The 17,823-nt window shown below is 41.2% G+C and overlaps 1 protein-coding gene across 7 annotated transcripts in view; it reads right to left on the bottom strand.

The window, feature by feature from the left end:
• Positions 1 to 17,823, bottom strand: part of LOC120546774 (clathrin heavy chain 1) — a 34,349-nt gene that overhangs the window by 7,117 nt on the left and 9,409 nt on the right. For 4 of the 7 annotated variants that reach the window (XM_039781961.1, XM_039781970.1, XM_039781996.1 and 1 more), the window contains 26 exons: positions 15,181 to 15,354; positions 12,264 to 12,461; positions 11,700 to 11,900; positions 10,939 to 11,091; positions 10,629 to 10,751; positions 10,332 to 10,469; positions 9,810 to 9,974; positions 9,505 to 9,685; positions 9,216 to 9,379; positions 8,950 to 9,075; positions 8,671 to 8,813; positions 8,295 to 8,529; positions 7,116 to 7,238; positions 6,710 to 6,855; positions 6,229 to 6,412; positions 5,827 to 6,019; positions 5,479 to 5,636; positions 5,184 to 5,348; positions 4,863 to 4,970; positions 4,232 to 4,399; positions 3,217 to 3,366; positions 2,928 to 3,059; positions 2,574 to 2,684; positions 2,264 to 2,434; positions 1,862 to 2,083; positions 540 to 560 (listed from right to left, as the gene is read on the bottom strand). In XM_039781961.1, coding sequence (XP_039637895.1) covers positions 540 to 560; positions 1,862 to 2,083; positions 2,264 to 2,434; positions 2,574 to 2,684; positions 2,928 to 3,059; positions 3,217 to 3,366; positions 4,232 to 4,399; positions 4,863 to 4,970; positions 5,184 to 5,348; positions 5,479 to 5,636; positions 5,827 to 6,019; positions 6,229 to 6,412; positions 6,710 to 6,855; positions 7,116 to 7,238; positions 8,295 to 8,529; positions 8,671 to 8,813; positions 8,950 to 9,075; positions 9,216 to 9,379; positions 9,505 to 9,685; positions 9,810 to 9,974; positions 10,332 to 10,469; positions 10,629 to 10,751; positions 10,939 to 11,091; positions 11,700 to 11,900; positions 12,264 to 12,461; positions 15,181 to 15,354 — 4,053 coding nt within the window. Of the gene's footprint in view, positions 1 to 539; positions 586 to 1,861; positions 2,084 to 2,263; positions 2,435 to 2,573; positions 2,685 to 2,927; positions 3,060 to 3,216; positions 3,367 to 4,231; positions 4,400 to 4,862; positions 4,971 to 5,183; positions 5,349 to 5,478; positions 5,637 to 5,826; positions 6,020 to 6,228; positions 6,413 to 6,709; positions 6,856 to 7,115; positions 7,239 to 8,294; positions 8,530 to 8,670; positions 8,814 to 8,949; positions 9,076 to 9,215; positions 9,380 to 9,504; positions 9,686 to 9,809; positions 9,975 to 10,331; positions 10,470 to 10,628; positions 10,752 to 10,938; positions 11,092 to 11,699; positions 11,901 to 12,263; positions 12,462 to 15,180; positions 15,355 to 17,823 lie in introns of all 7 variants that reach the window. The other 3 variants (XM_039781979.1, XM_039781987.1, XM_039782004.1) reach the window with 2 other exon arrangements.

Genomic DNA, 17,823 nt, shown 5'->3' with positions numbered 1-17,823 from the left:
TGTAACTGTAATCCTGCAAATTAAAAGTATATAAATATAGACCCTGCTTTAGTTAGGATCAAAGCTAATGGTTACTGTATTGACTTGCCTGAGCAAGTCTGGCGACCTGTTTACAGTGATCTCTGTTCAATTTCTCAGTAGGTGAATATTATCAGTACCTACTAATAATTAGATGTAATGTCAAGTAAGGAATAGAATTGTCACGTCTTAAACACATAAAATAACTAGATTTTCATACCTCCTCTTGCTATGTGTTTTGTGCTGGTCTAATTAAATAATGGTTTGATCCAGAGACATCACTGATGACAGCAAATCTAGCAAAGGGACCCTGAGGGATGGGTGTGAAGAGCCCCGCTCTGGAGTCTCGTGGGTTGGTAGGTGGTCTAGTGGAGATGTGGAGTTTACAATCAGAAGCAGCGGAGTGACATGGGAGGAGAGGGGTCATGCGGTTTCTGCTAATTTCACTCCTCCAAACTACAGGCTACAGGGTACGGGAGAGGGGTCAAAAAGAATGATTAGAAAATGGATTCGACTTTCACCTTTTCCTTTATCGCATCAACCTGGAAAGGAAATTCAGAGAGGCAACTTAAGGAGGAAAAAAAACAAATGGAAGTCTCCCAAAATAGAAATTGAGAGAGAGAGAGAGAGAGAGAAGAGCAAACACAGGGCTGGTCACTTAAAGAAAAACACAAAAATCCTGAGAGACAGATGCGGGTAATAACACCACTTTTGATACAAATGCAGACTTGAGATCTCGCTGATACTGTGACTTTCCCCTTGTTGCTTAGAACATTGTAAACAATAAAATACATGTGGGCCTACAGTAAGTTTGAACACTTAAACAAAATGTACTATGTAGAGTGTTTAATATAGAATGCAAATACTTAGGAAAATGATTTATTGTCACTATACAAATGTTTCCTTGTTTTTATCCATTTCAAGTAACTAACTGGTGGGGTTTTCCACAATAAGCACCAAAAAGTAGTCAGCCACGAGAAGACTCACTAAAATATGTTTGTGTAATTAACAGCTTATATGATAAACTAAAGTATTTTTGATTCAGTAACATCCACCAAGTTGGCATTTCAAGTTTGGCAAATAAATGCAATTATTATTATCTTTTTTTTAAACAAATGCTTCACTCTGGTCCGCTGTCTGTTATGAAAGCAATAGGTGGGTTGTTTTGTATGCCACGTAACAGAGACAAATGGCAGGACAAGCAACACAGCAGTTATGAATCTCCTCTGGAACACATTTGTATGGAAAAGTAGCTTGAATGGATGGAAACCAAAATATAAAAGGAGAACAACAGTGATGACACATAACTGATAGGAGCATAGAAAGATGAGCATGAATGGAGTAAAGAATAGGCAGTACTGGGGAAAGTTTATCTTCGATACTGTCTGGGGAAAACTGTGGGACACTGCCTATAGTTGAATAGTATTTGCAAACATTTTATTTTTAGAAGCTGCTGGTGCTTTTTTAGGTGTCAGTTGGGTTGAAACCAATCAGGGAAAAAGTATTTAAAGATTCAATTGAATATTTTGTTTCTTTCTGTGGTACACCCATCTGAACAGGTCTGACATTTCCTCAAGACATGTGGGTCTCACAGATAGGCACAGGTTTGCAAATACTAGTTCACAAGTATTAGCAACACCTGACAGCCGGAGAAAAAAAACCATGGTCAATATTCTGCCCATCTACCTTCTTATTACCTTTCATTCAGTGTAGTTACCTTAGAATTGCAAAAGGTATCTATAGATTGATGCAATATACTTTTTCTCTCTTAAGAAACCTTCTCACAAAGCCATCTAACTTGTCCTGATAAACCACACACACTGGTTACCTCTGGCCGACCCACCTTAGAGAGATACTCCCTCATGACCTGGATGAAGTATGGCATGGAGAAGTCCATGATGTTGTGTCGCCAGGCGGTCTCTAGCACCACGTCGGGCCGCAGCAGGTCGTAGCAGGTGAATAGGCAGGCTGCAAAACATTCCTTCTTGTCCTCATTCAGGAACCAAGCCAGGAGCTCCTCTGCCAGCTCGATGTCTTTGGACTCTGATGCGTACTGCATGGCATCCTGCAGAGCGGAAAACACAATTACAGTTCAATAAACTGACTTGGGGAAAGTGACCACATCTGCCATTTTACATTTCAGCACAGTAAGTTGGTTTCAAGGTTGAAATGTAATGCTGTGATTTATACTACTTGGAAGAACTGCAGTATATATGGAAAGTTATTTGTTTTAGTAGCCATGCACCTTGTAGAGCTTGTCCTTCTTGCAGAGCTCCACACTCTGTTTCCAGCGGTTGTTGCCCTTGAAAAGGTAGGCTGCGATCCTCCTAAACTCAATCAACTCATGCTTCTCCAGGCCCTGGGCCAGCGTGATGTTGTCAAAGTTGTCATAGGCATCGATGGAAGCACGCAATGCCTAGATAAGTGAGAGAGGGGATAATACGATTCAACTGAAAATCCAAATTGTTCTCACTTCCACCAACATAAAATATCTAAAACATAGATTATCATACTATCCCTTATGATACACAATGTACAATATCAAAATATCATACCGCATAGTCTTCCTCAATGATGAAGAGGTTGTTGAGTGCTTCATTTACTGACTTGTTGTTGTGATTCTGGACAGACCTTAGGTAAGGTTTAACCAGAGGCAGCTGTTTCACCTAAACAAAGAATCAGAAAAATATATCATCAATGTCCATTTTCATGTAATCTCTTACTTAAATTTTCTTTTTTCTTTTTGTAGGTCACCATCACATATTCTCTATCAAAAAGCTACCTAATCGGCAACAGTCACTCATAACTTTGATGTGATCTACAACAGCATTAATTTTTTGATATTTTGTGAATGCATACAACCTAACACTTTGGAGAATTGTTTACAGAAAGCAATAATGGCCCAGGACCTTGCTGAAGAAGTTGACGGCGCGTGAGTGGTCCAGTCTTGGAGAGAGGACGATGAGCAGGTCGTTCAGCAACAAAGGTTTGAACTCCAGATAAAACTGGACGGCCTTGTAGTACAACTCCACATTGGCCACCTACAAAAAACACACACATATATAGTCAAATTGAAAATCTACAAATAATTTCTACCACAGTTATAGCTCAGTATTGTGCTTTTGCACTGTTGTTAATAGTATAAGTTGTTACCCGAATGAATACTAGCATCAATAATCAAGTACATGTTTTTTTAACCTTGGTGACAATGTCCTTGAACTGGCCCTCCTTCCAGGCATTAGATGGGTGGTTCATCATAGTGATGATGGCGTTGTCGTACTCCTCGTACTTGTCGTAGAGGAACACCAGCTCCCCCCAGAGGTGAGCCTGCTCTGCTGCCCTGAGAACCTGATAAACACACCCAGGTTAGTTCATGAACTTATATTTAAATTGGTAAACAGATCAGGAACTTTTTTTTTTTTTTTACAGACTAAGCAGAGAGAGGCTAGTAAGACTGGATCAAATCAGTTACCATAAAGTCTACCTAAAACTGTTAATAGGGATGGAACGGTTCAAGTAAAAAATCCAAACCGTTTCGGCCACTAGTCACGATTCTGGGCATGTATGTATTGTATGCATGTATCAACACAGTGTTCTTTTGAAAACAGTGCAGTGTGTATTTGGGTTATGTTGTTTTTAATAACACAGTGGCTCTTTTCCTTTTGATTAAAAAGACACACACTTTTATTCAAAGTGGAAAAAGTAATATTTCCCTTAAGAACTGACATGTCATAGGCTACGGTTTAAAAAAGTGCTAATACTGTTTGAGCTTATGCTTCTCTTTTATGTTGATGGCCTTAGTCTATAATATGGCCATTTCTATATAAAAATAACAAAGCTGCCTTTTCTGTTTACACTAATGAGGAAACCTATTCTTTTAATAAAGATTAGACAATGAAGAAGTTTATGTTCCTTATGTTCTTAGCCAGTACTTTGTTACGGTAAACAGTTAACTTTGTTTTGCCAAATAAATAAATTAAAAGCCTGTTGAAACTGTCAATGTACCAAAGACGTACCAAACTGAACCGAAAACTGTGACCCCAAAACAGTGATATGAACCAAACTGGGAATTTTGGGAACCGTTCCACACCTAATTGTTAATCAAGCTGTGCTTCTACAAAAGAGTATGAGGGGAAGTTAAATATTTTATGCTGTAAAGATTATTATAAATTATTTTTTGTTTAAAGATGTTACCGTTGTTCCCCTAGCCTACCTTTGGAATGTTGACACGGGACCAGAAGAGCTCCAGGTGCTCCCTCATCTTCTGGGGTTTGAATTTGGAGTAGAGGATGGCCAGCTCAGTGAACATACCCATGTGAGCACGCTCCAGTCCAAGGGCAGCCTCCAGCATGGTGATCAGCTCCTCAAAGTAACCGCGGTCCTGAAGGTACAGACAGACTTAATGACACTAACCGTAACCCATTAAACCAGTAATACAAACAAAATAAACAGTGCAAAACCCCCCTGATTTTGAAACCAAATTTAATATACATTCTGGTTCAGATTTGGCTGGGCGGTTAAAAACCCATTTTCCTGTGGTGTGACACATTTATTTTGGCTTTACCAGGACTTTAAATATATCACTTGAGCCAAGGAATGGTGGTTCTGCTGAACCAGCACCAACAAAACAAGATTTACTGCCATAAAGGTGCAACATAAAGAAATTTCATCTGTAAGCTTTGACAATTGATATTTAATTGTAAGACAAAGGCAACAGAACACCCTACTGTCCAGTGCACTATATGTCTGATACCAGATATGTGGTATATGTGCTGAGTAGTTACTCAACATTTATAATAAGTGTAACAGGTGAGTTTTACACTGGCCCCAGTTACCCCCGTTACCTGGTAGTAGTTGATGAGTTCCTCCAGTTCATCGGCATGGACGACAATATGCAGGCCACACATTTGGGCAAGACGGAACTCTTTCCCATCTACACACGCAAAACACACCTGGAAGAGAAGATAATCAAATCAAACAAACAAGGTGTTAAATAAAGACTAGTGGACAGTAACTGGCTTTTCTTTTCTGACACTATAAAAGGAAGGCTTAGTGTTGAGCTTGAACTCAGTACAAGCTCTGAAGTGCTACATCTGACTCTTTACTATTCAAAGGACTTTTTCTCCATAAAGAGTTAAAGATGAAACCGTATCGTAATTCCTCACCTCCTTCCAGGTGCGGGTGCTGTTGGCCTTGCGAGCTCCGTCCACAGCTGCCTGGTACTCTCCCAGGTGCACCAGAGTGGAGGCCAGACGGCCAAAGTTGGACACATTGTTGTAGAGCAGTTTGGCTGCCTCATACATCTTGTCGTCATAACAACGGTCACCCACCTGAAGGAAAATTGACAAAAAAGGAGTGCATTAGCAAAGTAGCAACTGTTGAACAGGTGAAAGAGAATTAAGTGGTAACAACTGTGTATGTGAGTGAGTGCTGTAAGTCTGTATGCTTCCCAGGACCTACTTGCTGAATGTGAGCATTATTGGGTCCGTTAATGAACTCTTCCAGCTCAGCCAGGCGGTTGGTCTTGGCCAGGGCAAAGATCAACTCTGTTTCAACGTAAGACTCGCGGGCCTTCTTACGGGCCATCTGCAGAAACTTGACCAGGTCCTCCCAGTTCCCTGCACACAACAATCAACTCGGATCAGTTTCATGAGCACATCAATCTACAGTATATTTACCAAAACACTATTAAAGTGTCTTCATTAAAGAAAACAATAAATGACAAGTCACACTAAGTTCAGCATTTATCCAAAATTCTTAAGATCTAGGCACCAAATGAGCTGATACGATGGACATTGTTTATCTTACCGCTTTGGGCTGCAGCTTGTCCCACCTCCATGTAAGCAGAAGGGTCATCCGCCTTAATGTAAGAGTCAATGGCTTCTTTGACCAGGCCCTTCTGAAGCTGGGCCTTTGCCAGCTGACTCCACACTGGTGGCTCATTGCAGCGCTCAGCAAACTCATAAGCTCTGTCCAGGTTACCAATGTGCTCAATCAGAACCTGGACAAAATGAGACCACATTCAGATCACGTTACAAGCTCATTAACACAATTCTGGTGGCCATTATAATCAGGGTTTAGGTCAAGTATGTGATTCCTGAATAACACGCCTTGGTTAAAACTGTACACACAGTACAAAAGCTTTTGAGTTCATGTCTCTAGTTTTTAGACCCCTTACAGTCGAGCAGTAATGGGCACTAATCCACTGACCTGCACAGCAGAGGTGTTGACATCAAATTTTCTAAAAATAGCAAAGGCCTCCTCAAACAGCTCATTACTGATGGCGATGTTCGCAATGTCTGGGGCATCATAGTTGTCCAGACGGTTGATGTACTCCATAACACGTGTCCGGTCAGCTTTAATAGCTGTCAGGATGAGCAGATTCTGGAGGTTTCTAAAAAACAAAAGCCAGTCTTAGTGAGGGTCTAATTTTGTATGTGGCTAAAAAAGCTAAATACATTTTTTAATGTTTCTCAATATGATCACAATTCAACTGAAAGCTCATCAGTGAAAAAATAACTGACGGGCTTGTGTACAAAACTTTCAAAATTGGGCTTAAAGAGACTTGCTTCTTACGGTCTTACAAATATCTTTATTATTGGAGATTGCTGCATCTTTCGGAAACACAATCACAAACATGCAGCCAGCCATAAACACTTGGGATATACAGGTAACATCAAGCCTGTCTCACCTGTGCTCGCTAAAGACCGAGTTATCCAGGACAATCTTCTCCAGAAGCTCGATGAGCTCATTGGGAAGGTCGGCGGTCATAAAGGCCTTGACTGTGACGGACACCTCCTCTGGATCCTGGGTCTCAGACAAGGCTGTCTGGACAACCTTCAGCAGAGAGGGACAACAGATTTTATACACTTCAGCTTCAGATGTTTTAAGTCAATATAAAAAATATCCTAGATTACAATTTGATAATCCTATAAAAGAACTGATAAAAAAGACAAATTGTTAAATGGATCCAATATGAATGCTAATTTTGTTTCACAGACCAATGTCTGTAATGCCATCAGCTTTTTGCATTTACAATTTAAGTAAATTAGTTCATGTGGCATAATTTAGTATCAAGAGACGCCAAGGGGACGGACCTGGTCGATGAGGGGTCTTCTGTAATTGTTGGTCTCCAGCAGCACGCTCGCCCACAGCTCAGGGTTCTTGCGCTTTACAAGGTAGCGGGACAGACTCTTGAACAGCGAGTTCTCATTGCACACCTGAAGCATAATATACAAAAACAGTTAACATGAGAGGAAACAACAGTTCAAAATGTCATGAAAGTAATGTAGCACAGTAGAACAACTAAAACAGGTAACATTAACAAACAAAATGAAATGCAACATATTGCAATGGTCACAAAGCATGGCTAACAAGGCTTCCCATGTAATGTAATTTATTTTAATTTGTTAACCATTGTATTTTAGGATGCCTATTGTCAGCTGGCCGGGGACTACAGCTGGAAATTAGCCAAGGAGGCCATAGCTGCACCTTTTAAGCTGCAGACACACAGACCAGACGGCCGACCCTCGGCAGAAAAGGCACTTGGACTGATCAGTCTCCCTGAATTGGTCAAAAAAGTGCCTCGGAACACACCAAAGCAACAAGACGTAATACGTCTCCATAACAGCAGGCGGCGCTAATCTGTATTGTCGCCCAAAAATGAAAACCGGCAGCTGATTGGACGAACGCGTCACTAGGGTCTGGTTTCTCCCGAAATTCAAAGACAGACTGTCATGGCGTCTTGTTCAGAATACAATCTCATATTGTACTAAAATAGTTCACCGAAACGAGTTTCTGAAAACATTTTAAGCGAGAAATAGGCCATGCAGTTGCTGAATCTGTCTTCATTTCAGATCGACAAAGGTCAGTTTAAAAGATTTTCGTCAGATTTTAAGAGAGTCTATTCACACTCATTCCGCTCCCCGTTTCCGGGTTAGCACTCTACCAATCAGATGGGTCATTTGAGTCCGACTGCCGACAGTGCCCGCCGATTATACATGTCATATCGGCCAAAATGAAGGCCGATGGCCCCTCGGACGGACGACGGCACGGAACACACTGAACAGACTCGAGTCACTGACCTCGCCAGACCATCCGACAGCTGATTATCGGCTTGGTGCGTCAGCACCATTACTGTGTGGTTAATTAAAGGGGACTGCCCACGACATTATAAACTAATAAACTAAACAACAGAATAGGAATTAGCACATTACTCATAAAATTATCCATATTTTTTTGCTTTTCATGCAAGTAGCATTTCAGTTTAAACTCACATGAATCAGTTCCTGGTCACACTGTCCTCTTTCATAGGCCACACAGGCCAGGTGGGGGTCTCTTTTCTCACAGTACTTGCCGACCACGCGGCTGTCGTAGTAGGGGTTCTCCCTCAGGAAGCGCTCAGGGTTGTTGTTGCTGTCAATGTAGATCTTGGCCAGGGCGTTGTGGGTAGCAGGCTCCTCACAACCTTCATGAATACGAGCCTCTAACCAAGGCAGGAGCAGCTTCAGTCTGGAGAAAAGTACACAGTACGGATTTTACAGCACTCTAGCAAGGTTTGAGCAGAAAAGCAACTCATGACTCTATAAGGCCAAGTGTTGATTCAGTGATTCCACTCTTGCTATGCAGTTCAATTAGTTCCTCTCTTCTTACCGATTTCTTTTCTCCACTTCAGCCACCAATTCGTCTGTGGAGAACTGCCCTCTAACCACCAAAATCAGGTTCTTAATCACATCCTCAGCACAATCTACATCCAGTAACCCTCCAATGACCACCGGCAGACGGCTTGGGTTCACCTGGAATACATTATCTCAAAGTTACAACATATTCAAGGACAAATGCAAACGATAGTTTATTTCAAGTGGCGTGAGGCTGTCTGATGTCTAAAGCATTCCTTGCATCAATGACAAAGTATAAAAGGTGTAAGTGTACCTTCTGCACGTAGATCTCAATGTATTTCTGCAGGCTGTTGCGGTACAGGTACAGGACCAGATCGTGGACAAAATCAAAGCGGTCACACACAATGATCAAAGGCAGCTGGTCAGTCAGCTTGGCTTCCTGTAGAGATAAATATTTAAAAAAAATGTATTGGCCATTAAAAACTACCTTTGTTGAATGATAGTCTGCATAATTTAGTGGCAGACAGGTTAAGATTATTTTAAAGTGACATTTGTATTCTGCACTGGTCCGTTTCTGACCTTGAGGAAGTTCTTCACACGTTCAGGGTCGTAGCAGTTACTCTCTCGGCAGATTCTCTCCACCTCTTTGATCTGGCCTGTCTTGCAGGCAGCCTGGATATATTTGAAGTGGACCTCTGGATCCTGGCTGAAGTTCACAATGGAACCCAAGAAGTAGAACAAACCTGAAAGACAAAAAAAAAGTCAAAATCAAGAGGAGAACTAACTGGAACTTCTTTTAAAATGTGCTGTTTTCTCAAAATGGACAGGAAGGGCAAAGCGCTTGACACTCAGTATATTCCCAACATACCTTCAAAGCTCTTGAACGACTCAAAAAGTTCAGTGAGGGACTGAGTAGTGAGCTGCTCATGGTACTTGGAGGCGACCTGGACACAGATCTGCAGGTTCTGGCGGATGTTTGCAGATAGCATGGCCCTCAGACACTCCAGAGAGTCCTCCACTGACAAGGAGCCAAAGAAATTCACCAACCACTGCAGAGACAAACAGAAAACAATCAGCAATCTAAAAGCAAATGTAGAAAACAGGATTACAGTCCTGTTTTATCCATTTCTGTTAGTGTTAGTATTTTCTTGTGTTGGATGGTCGGTGTTGTACCTCTGGGTTGAGAAGGTGTGTGTGCACCACAGCACGCTTAATATCATACAGGTCAGTATAATGCTCCAGCGCCCTCTGCAGGAGGCCGGCCTTCTCACACAGCTGTGCCACGTGAGCACGGTCATAGTGGGTGAACATCTGATTGCCCAGGATTGCGTCTGCAACCTGCAAGACATGACACATGGACAAAGACATTTCAACATAGTTTGAAGCTTTGTTTGAAGCTGCGTTAACAGGAAACTTAGCAAATAGGCAACAGGAAATTAGATTGTTGGTAAAAGGAAACATAGTGAGACACGGTTTAAAGCAGAAAAAAACCTTAATGGTCAATTTCTAATGCATGATACAAAAATAAGTAACTGATCTGGATGAATGCTGAATGCAAATCATTAAAGCTATATACAACTTACAATCATGAATTTGTAACTGAACAAGATAATAATTGTGTTCATTTTGGCCTTTGGACTTCTGTGGGCCAAATAAACTGTGGTGTTTCAATTCTAGATCAGGTCATTTATGTACCTGTGGTGCATGCACCAAATTCATTTCCAGCAAGCGTGTCTGCAGTGGTCCCTCCGTGGGTCTGTTATTCTTCAGGGCGTCTAGTAGGAAGGATGTGCACTGCTGGATCAAGTTGTACTCCATGAACACGTCAACAATCTGGAAACACAAAAGGAAAAAAATCATAGATTTCAAACTCCTCTCAAAAAGACTGTTTGGATTTCTCTTTAATCAAATAACCGCTTCCAGATATGACATGTAGGTGCTTATGGTACTTATACATGGTAAAGATGTGTTTTAGTTTTTTTGTTTTTTTACCTGTGTAATGTCAGCAAGTGGCTCTTCGTCCTGTACCAGCATCTGGGAGAACTGAAGTCCCTGCTCTGGACTGATCCGCATTACGTTCCTTAGCAAGAAGATCCAGTCTGGAGTGTAGCCCACCTATAGGGGCAACAGATCTTTAAGCATGATAGCCCTACATCTAAGGTGCGACATATAAAAACACAAATGTAAAGATAACAGAGGAATACAGATTACAACATAGCAAAATAGTCCCCTTCTCTGTACAACAATTGTCTAATGTTATAATGATAAACCTGGAATAACAAAGTTAGGCATTGTCACAAACCTTCTTGGCATAGAGGACAATCTTCTGGAACTGTCCAGTCTCTGCAAAGCACTGAATGACCTTATTGGGGACGTTTGCTCTGAGGTAGACACTGAGGGCAAGAGTAGGATCTACAGACTTCACCAAGTCTCCAAGCTCCTCAGAGCACTCGAGCTGTGTGCACACGCACACACAGACACACACACACACACACACACAAAACCAATTACGAATAGATACAAGTACTCTAAAACCTTTTATAAAGCAATCAAAATAACCAAACCGGCATCTATTTGTAATCCTCAAGCCATAGCACTGATGTGTTTGAAAGAATAGGATTTTAGGAATTGGTCAGATTAAATGAAAGCACCATACTGGCTTTAACATTTTGATTCCAATCACAGTATTTCACAAACTTGATCAGTTCTTCCAACAACAAAAAAACCCAGATAATTATATGCTCAAAAAACACACACATAACTGAAACCAGCAGTACAGTGGTATTTGTAGAAGTGGAGGCGCCAACTAACTTAAATGTGCTTTCGTGGCACTAAAAGTATAGACTAGATAATCGTTTTTTCTTCCCAAAAAATAATGGATGTCTTGCTTTGGAATAAATGTTTAATGTTGTGCGTGTTTATAGTTAGTCAGTCCATCACTCAAGCTCTATGGTGACCATATCCCAAAGAGCAGATGTGTTACTGAATAGATTTTGTTCATGGCATGATTGGTGAAAATAAAAATCTGAAGATACACTATAAAATCAACTACTGGAGACATACCTTGTCCTCTTTCAACCATTTCTCTAACAGTTGCTTGCGGCCCTGTTGGAGGACAGGCCTGCACAGCTCCAGAGACTCAAACTTATTAAGTTGGCCTTGGTCCAGCAAGATGCCAAAGTATTGGAGCAAGGGAGAGGTCTGGCCTGGCTGGGCTGGAACACTCTGGAACCGACGGATGGTGTCTGGGGTCCGCAGGATACCCTGGAAAAGAAAAATGAATGGATACACAAAGTAATTAAGTAACAGTGGGAAGATTCAGTTTGAGAAAAGTCATCTTTGAGCATTGCATAGAAGAATGATGGTGTACATTTATGTTAGGTGAACATTATTGACCATAAGATTCAAAAGATAACTTTTAGAAACTTTAGAAACACTGAAAAACTGCATTCCCAGTTGATCTGTCTAATTGCTTTTAAACTTGTTTTACATAAAGCTGGTGTTTATTGTCATACTAAGCTACAGAAATCTGCTTAGTCTTAACAGTCGGAGCTTGTATTAGTTGAACCGAGAATAACGTCATGTTGTTTGACCCCTCTCTGAGTGCAGGTGACACACTGGCTGTACCTTGGGTGCGTTGGCCGCCACCTTGGCAGCTTCTGAGTAATTCCCTGCTGCAAAGAGGGTGTTGAATTTGCGGGCAAACAGCTCCTCGGCACCGGCAAGGTTGTTGCGGACAGCCATGCGGAGTGCCAGGTCTGGGTTCTGGAGCACATTGGTGATATAGGGAATGATGTTTTCCTCCTCCACGCATACTGACAACACCTGGAAAAGCACATTTGCATGCTTTATTATCTGTACATTACATTTGTATGCACTTTATTCCTCGGTCCATTAAAAAAAACATTTACCACTGCAGCAGAAAAAAAACATATGTAGTAATATAACTTCACAAAAGGAATAATTTTTTACCCAGAGTACCTTCGGTAATCTTGGGTTGAGCACCACACATTCTACTCCATGCAAAGTGAACAAAAATACTAAGATTATTTGCAAGACTTTGACACCTGCCTGTATTAACTTTACAGTGAAATGTTGGCATGTTCTTTGTACACACCCCCATTAGAGCTGGGCAATATATCGATATTATATCGATATCGTGATACGAGACTAGATAACGTCTTACATTTTGGATATCGTTATATCGTAATGTGGCAGGGCTCCACACTAACTTTTTGCCTTGGTCGCACTGGTGCGCCTAACTTTTTTTATTTAGGTGCACCAGCACAAAATTTAGGTGCACCCAAATTTGTCCTTGCGTCGCCATTAAGGCCACAATTTCAAGGTCACCTTTTTATCACACTCCATATACAATCATATATATAATGTCAATTATTTTAAACAAGAATAAGGAGTTGGTAAATTTTTTTATTTGAAGCACATTATACTGTACTCAAAGTCTTATAGCGGGTCCCCCCTTGCTGTCAAATGCCCCTCAGATGGCCAACACCTGTCATTTGGCCTTCTTCCCCTTTGGCCTTGGCTAAACCAGCTTGCCACACTCCCTAGCATCAAAATTCTCCAAGCTGGGCCCCTCCACACTGATTATTATCAGATCTTCCACTAGTCCAGGACTAAAAATCATATCTCTGTATTTTTTGGCTGAATGGCGATACACAATATATATCTCTCTATCTCTAATTTATATTTTTTACAAAGTAGGCTAAATGTTCAGTTTTAAGTCAAAGCCACTTTTCACAAGCTCTTTTATCAAACAGACGTGATTGAAATAAAATGCAAAGACAGGGTTTCCTTCCCAATTTGAAAATATACAGCTGCAACACATGTAAATTATCTGAAATAAATAGCCTGGGATATATTTTAAAAATATATATCGCTGAGAAAGCTCCTTCACTTGTTTTCAATAACACCAGATAGCCCAGTAGCTCATATAGGGAGAGAGGGGGAGACAGAGGGAGAGAGGGTGAGTAGATGGACTGAAGCTACTCACAAAGTGACGGCTGACTCATTATGAACGGGTCCTGCACGGGTCGGATGCGGGTCAGCGGCGTTACACCCGTCTTGTGTAGGCTATGAAATGTCTGTATCGTCACTGCGCTTCATTTTTATGAACTATGATAATGTGGCCATGGGTCACATTTCTCGCCCAGGTCCAGCAGGCTCCGTCTCACACGCCATTACTCAACGAACTGAAGTTACCGTAGTTCCATTCAATAACTTATAATGTGTTTTTCGCCGTGGCGGCCGCACTAACAGAGAGTTAGGCTACCAGCGGAAGCACTGGTACCAATACAGGTTTCCCTCTCATACTTCTCAATATACAGCTGTGTTAATAACAATTAAAACTGTAGACAAATGTCAGCATGTGGACCGGCGGAGCCGTGTCTCTCCACGAGCCGCTTTCCGATGTTGCAGGTGAGCCGGCCGGTGTGTGGGTGAATGGGGGGCTGCGCGGAGGAGAGATCCAAACACAGGCACGGCTTTACAGAAGGAATGGGTCATGTACCGCAACATATAAACGACATCGCTTCGTTTGTGGAGAGGCAGCGGATGCGAGGACGTTAGGTGCACTGGTGCGACCTAGGAAAAATCTTAGTCGCACCCTTACAAATTTTGGGCGCATTTGCGACCAAATTGGACGCACTCTCGAGCCCTGTATGGCATACGTGTTCTCTTTTCCTGGTTTTAAAATGCTACATTACTGTAAAGAGATGTCATTTTCTGAACTTACCAGACAGTTGTAACTGTTCTATTATTTGCCTTTACCCACTTAGTTATTATATCCACATTACTGATGATTATTTATCAAAAATCTCATTGTGTAAATATTTTGTGAAAGCACCAATAGTATTACAATACATAATAATACATACATAGTAATACAATATCATTGCGGTATCGATCGAGGTATTTGGTAAAAAATATCGTTTTATTTGATTTTCTCCATATCGCCCAGCACTAACCCCCATAAGCAAAAATGGATTTAAGTGAATTATATCCTAAAACGTGTACTTGTCACATTCCTAAATTACACAGAGGGATTGTCGGGTATAGTGTCACATTTTGTGTGTGTGTGTGTGTGTGTGTGTGTGTGTCTGTGTGTGTGTGTGTGAAATACACTGAGCTGTACATGGTAGACCTGCAGGTAACAGCCAAGAGCAATAACAAGATTAGATTGTGTAGTCTGCTTGGCCAAGCTTAGCCCTCCTGCTGTGACTGTCACATGCTGCCTGACACCAAAGATGCTGCTACAGTCTGTTATTATCAGAGATTTCATCGGTCAAGGTCACCCGACAACACCCAAGGACCTACGCTGATAGACAAAAGCGCTGACGTGCCACAAGGAGAGTGAATTACCAACAAATATCAGCAATAACAGACCAACTTAAGTAAGAATCTATTATGAGGTATCCAGTCCTCTGATGTCATCAGTCAATTCAAATAAGAAGCAATCTGCAAGATGTAATTTCTCCGAGTATGTGACATGATTGAAAATAATTAGAGAACCAATGCATTATAGTACCTGTCCTTTCCTGTTGACTCCAATGATACCCGCAGTAGGCTCATGGGGGGCAGTGACAAAAATGGTCTCCCCACTGATCCTGTTCATGTAGATACAAGTTCCAGTTTCCAGGTCATAGAGGTGGATGTAGCCATATTTGGTGATGAGAAAGACTACATCTTGCTTGGAACTGATCTAGGTGTACAGAAACAGAAATCTGGTTACAAAGTGTAAATGATAAACAAAAAGATCATTATCAAAATGCCCTTCAGCAAGACATTGAACCTAATGAAGTATTGCCAGGTCCCAGTCTGATGTCACTTCTTTTTTTTTTTTTAAAAAGGTGCAATTTTAACATTTCGACAATAAAGTAAAACAGTGAGTCGAACAGCTTCCTGTTTTAACAGCACTTAAATCAGGGTTTCTGCCGATTTCACCAAGTAAAATTTAAGACTATTTATGACCTTTTTTAAACCATTACGAATGAAATTTAAGACCTATATCACGACATATATAAATATTTGCGGAGCTGTTGTGTCGCTTAGGCAGTGTGGAGGTAGCGCTGGGGCCGGGGTTGGAGACCCTCACAGCAGTTGGATGTTTCTCACTTTTTGTATGAGACTCCAGTGCCCGTACACCCAATGTTCCCAGTTTAATTGCTTTCTTGCATAAGAAGCCATAAATTCAGTTTTTTCAAGCCAAGTATTGCTAAACTTGCACTTCCCCATAGCTGAAGAATAAAATCGTTTTTACGCCTGTGGTACAATCCGTAAGAGACTTGTGCCATTAACAAGAAAGCTGATATTCTAAAGCACAGCGGGAGCATTTCAATGAGCATTAGAGGTAGCGCTACATGGACGTAAGAAAATTAAGACCTGTTTAAAATTACTTAAGACCTAAAACACAATACTTCAGCGAATTTAAGACTTTTAAAGGGGTGATAGAATGATTATATAGGGTATTTCACACTGTTCCTTAATGTCTCCTAATAGGGTATGTAACATTGGTTTGGCTGAACATATCCCGCTTGCTATTTTATGGGCCCTTAACTACCCTGTGAATATGGCCCTGTTTGTAACAAGAGCTTTTCTTCCAAATATGGTATGCTAATGAATATTTAGATGAGCTGCGCTGTGATTGGTTGAGCGAACCATACACACATACATTGGAGATACATCATTTTATACATTGTTTGTCTGCTATTTCGTTATTAAATTCACTTCTGAGACTTTTTAATGCGAGAAATCAACTATATAAAGCTCAAATATGTGCTGTTTTACAAAAATTGATGGCCAATTGCAAATTTGGTAAGACGTGTCAGACTTCATAAGCTCCACACAGTCTGACGAGAAAGCCTGGGCTCCATAACTAAGGCAAAGTCACCGTTTCTGGGTTACTGGACTACAGGGGCTCCGCGGAGCTGGCCGGCATAACTATAGTATAATTACAGCTTGAATTTCGTCACGCCATTTATATTACAGCTACCCCAACGTCATACAAAGCTAACCCTTGTGTCCGAATTCAATTTAATGCATTTTTGTGAATATGAGGGGTTTCGTTAGCTGTTAGTGTCCCTTCAATCCTATGGGTAGATATTGCGGCTAGTTAGCTACACTTTCGGCATAACTAGAGTATATTTACACTTTGAATTTCGTCACGGCATGTATATTACAGCTACCCTAAGGCCTTACAAAGGTTAGCTAACCGATTTGTCCGATTTCAATTTATTTCATTTTTGTGAATTTCAGAGGTCTAGGAGGAGGCTAGCTAGCTCTCATTGATAGCTCCATCCAGCTGCGGGCTCTATCAAGGAGACTTGCGGACAAGAGGCGGTGACTTTGCACAGGTATGAAGCACCGTGGGCCGCCGGCCGTGATGGAGCTCCATGTAGCTCACAGCAGGCCGGGGTCTGTGAAGGAGGACAGGCCGGGCGGCGAGGCAGCAACCCAGGCAGCACCGGCCACTGAACTCCGACACAGTCGGACAAAATTTGCAATTAGCCATCAATTTTCATAAAACGGCCCATATTTGACTTCTACATAGTTGATTTCTCGCATAAAAAAAGTCTCAGAAGTGAATTTAGTGGTAAAATAGCAGATGAACAATATATACAATTTCTGAGATCTGCGCAACCTATTCAGAAGACTACCTGATCTCAGATCAGTGGTGTATTCTATGTAAATGTTGTGGCGTGACAAAGGTAGAGACTAGAGCCAAATAAGGAGGAGCAACTGAGTTCACTTCAACTCTGTGGTTCGTTGAGATTTGGCCGTTTTCAGAGGCAGTTTCAAATTGTGAGATTTGCAGAGGAAAGAGGTGTCATGGGATTTTGAGGTTCTATGTATGTCCTATTTACCCACCAAACTGTCGTTATTCAACTATGACAAGGTAAAATCGTTTTTTTAAATTCTATCACCCCTTTAAAGGTCTTAAATTTTGATTTTGAAATTTAAGTTTTTTGTTTTTAAGACCCCCACGGAAACCCTGTTAATACATCAATAGCTAAATCCACCCCAAGTCTAGACAATTCTTGTTTTTGACAACACTCCTTATATACCCTAAAATACCCCCTATCTCAATCTTAAAAGGCAGTGATGAACCAGTGGGGAGTACAGTTTCCAATCAGGAGGAAATCTTGTTTACAGAACAAAAACAGGCATCAAG

Source organism: Perca fluviatilis, chromosome 2, assembly GCF_010015445.1.
Source record: "Perca fluviatilis chromosome 2, GENO_Pfluv_1.0, whole genome shotgun sequence".
In the NCBI taxonomy this organism is placed as follows: domain Eukaryota; kingdom Metazoa; phylum Chordata; class Actinopteri; order Perciformes; family Percidae; genus Perca; species Perca fluviatilis.
The sequence above is the reverse complement of the archived record's forward strand: the minus strand, read 5'-3'. Positions and strand labels throughout refer to the sequence as shown.